Raw genomic sequence first — 674 nt, 5'->3', positions numbered from 1 at the left:
AAATTTCTATTCCTGGTGGGTTTGGGATGCATATTACTGAGAATGTATATTGCCCTGGGAAAGTGACAAGGGGGCACTCACAATACTTCCCCAAGAGAAATTCTTCATCTAAATTCAGTATTGGCAGAGGGTCATGTTGGCCAGATAGCTGGCTTAGTATTTATGATACTGCACCTGCACAGTTCTTGGCTATCCTGGCGTCCCCATAGTAGCCAGGAGCGCAGCGTTCACACTTGAATCCGGTGGTGTTGCGTAAGCAGTTCCTACACTGGCCAGTGACTTCATCACAATCTTCAAAGATCAGGTTGGGATCTGAATTTCCACTGCAGTCACATTTCTTACAGGTGCTTCCAATGAGTAAGGGGTTTCCATAGTAACCAGGAGCACATCTGAAGAGGAATATCACACATTTAAACATTTAGCATCATAGTTTTTCTTGCTTTTAATCTTCTTTCCTACGAAGAAGAAAGATGTAGTGGGTATGTGTTGATCACCCTCCCAGAATCCATTTGCACTTTCTCATCTTCTTCATAGGACCAGACTTTGTTTTTAAGGAACCACCCCTCCCCATTATTATAGATCATTTGGTTCACTTCATCTGTAGGCCATTCAGTTCAGCTAGACTTCCAGCTATAGGATTGAACTAGTATATCCAGCCAGGGAACTGTTATACA

The 674-nt window shown here is 42.9% G+C and overlaps 1 protein-coding gene across 4 annotated transcripts in view; it reads right to left on the bottom strand.

Annotated features, from left to right (window-relative positions):
• The window catches only part of LAMA4 (laminin, alpha 4), a 158,306-nt gene that overhangs the window by 87,246 nt on the left and 70,386 nt on the right, over positions 1 to 674 (bottom strand). For all 4 annotated transcript variants that reach the window (XM_011970603.1, XM_011970605.1, XM_011970602.1 and 1 more), the window contains exon 6: positions 175 to 389. In XM_011970603.1, the coding sequence (XP_011825993.1) occupies positions 175 to 389 (215 nt within the window). The remainder of the gene's footprint in view (positions 1 to 174; positions 390 to 674) is intronic.

The sequence above is a fragment of the Mandrillus leucophaeus genome, unplaced genomic scaffold (genome assembly GCF_000951045.1).
Source record: "Mandrillus leucophaeus isolate KB7577 unplaced genomic scaffold, Mleu.le_1.0 Scaffold96, whole genome shotgun sequence".
Taxonomy (NCBI): Eukaryota; Metazoa; Chordata; class Mammalia; order Primates; family Cercopithecidae; genus Mandrillus; species Mandrillus leucophaeus.
This window is presented reverse-complemented; position numbering and strand designations above follow the sequence as displayed.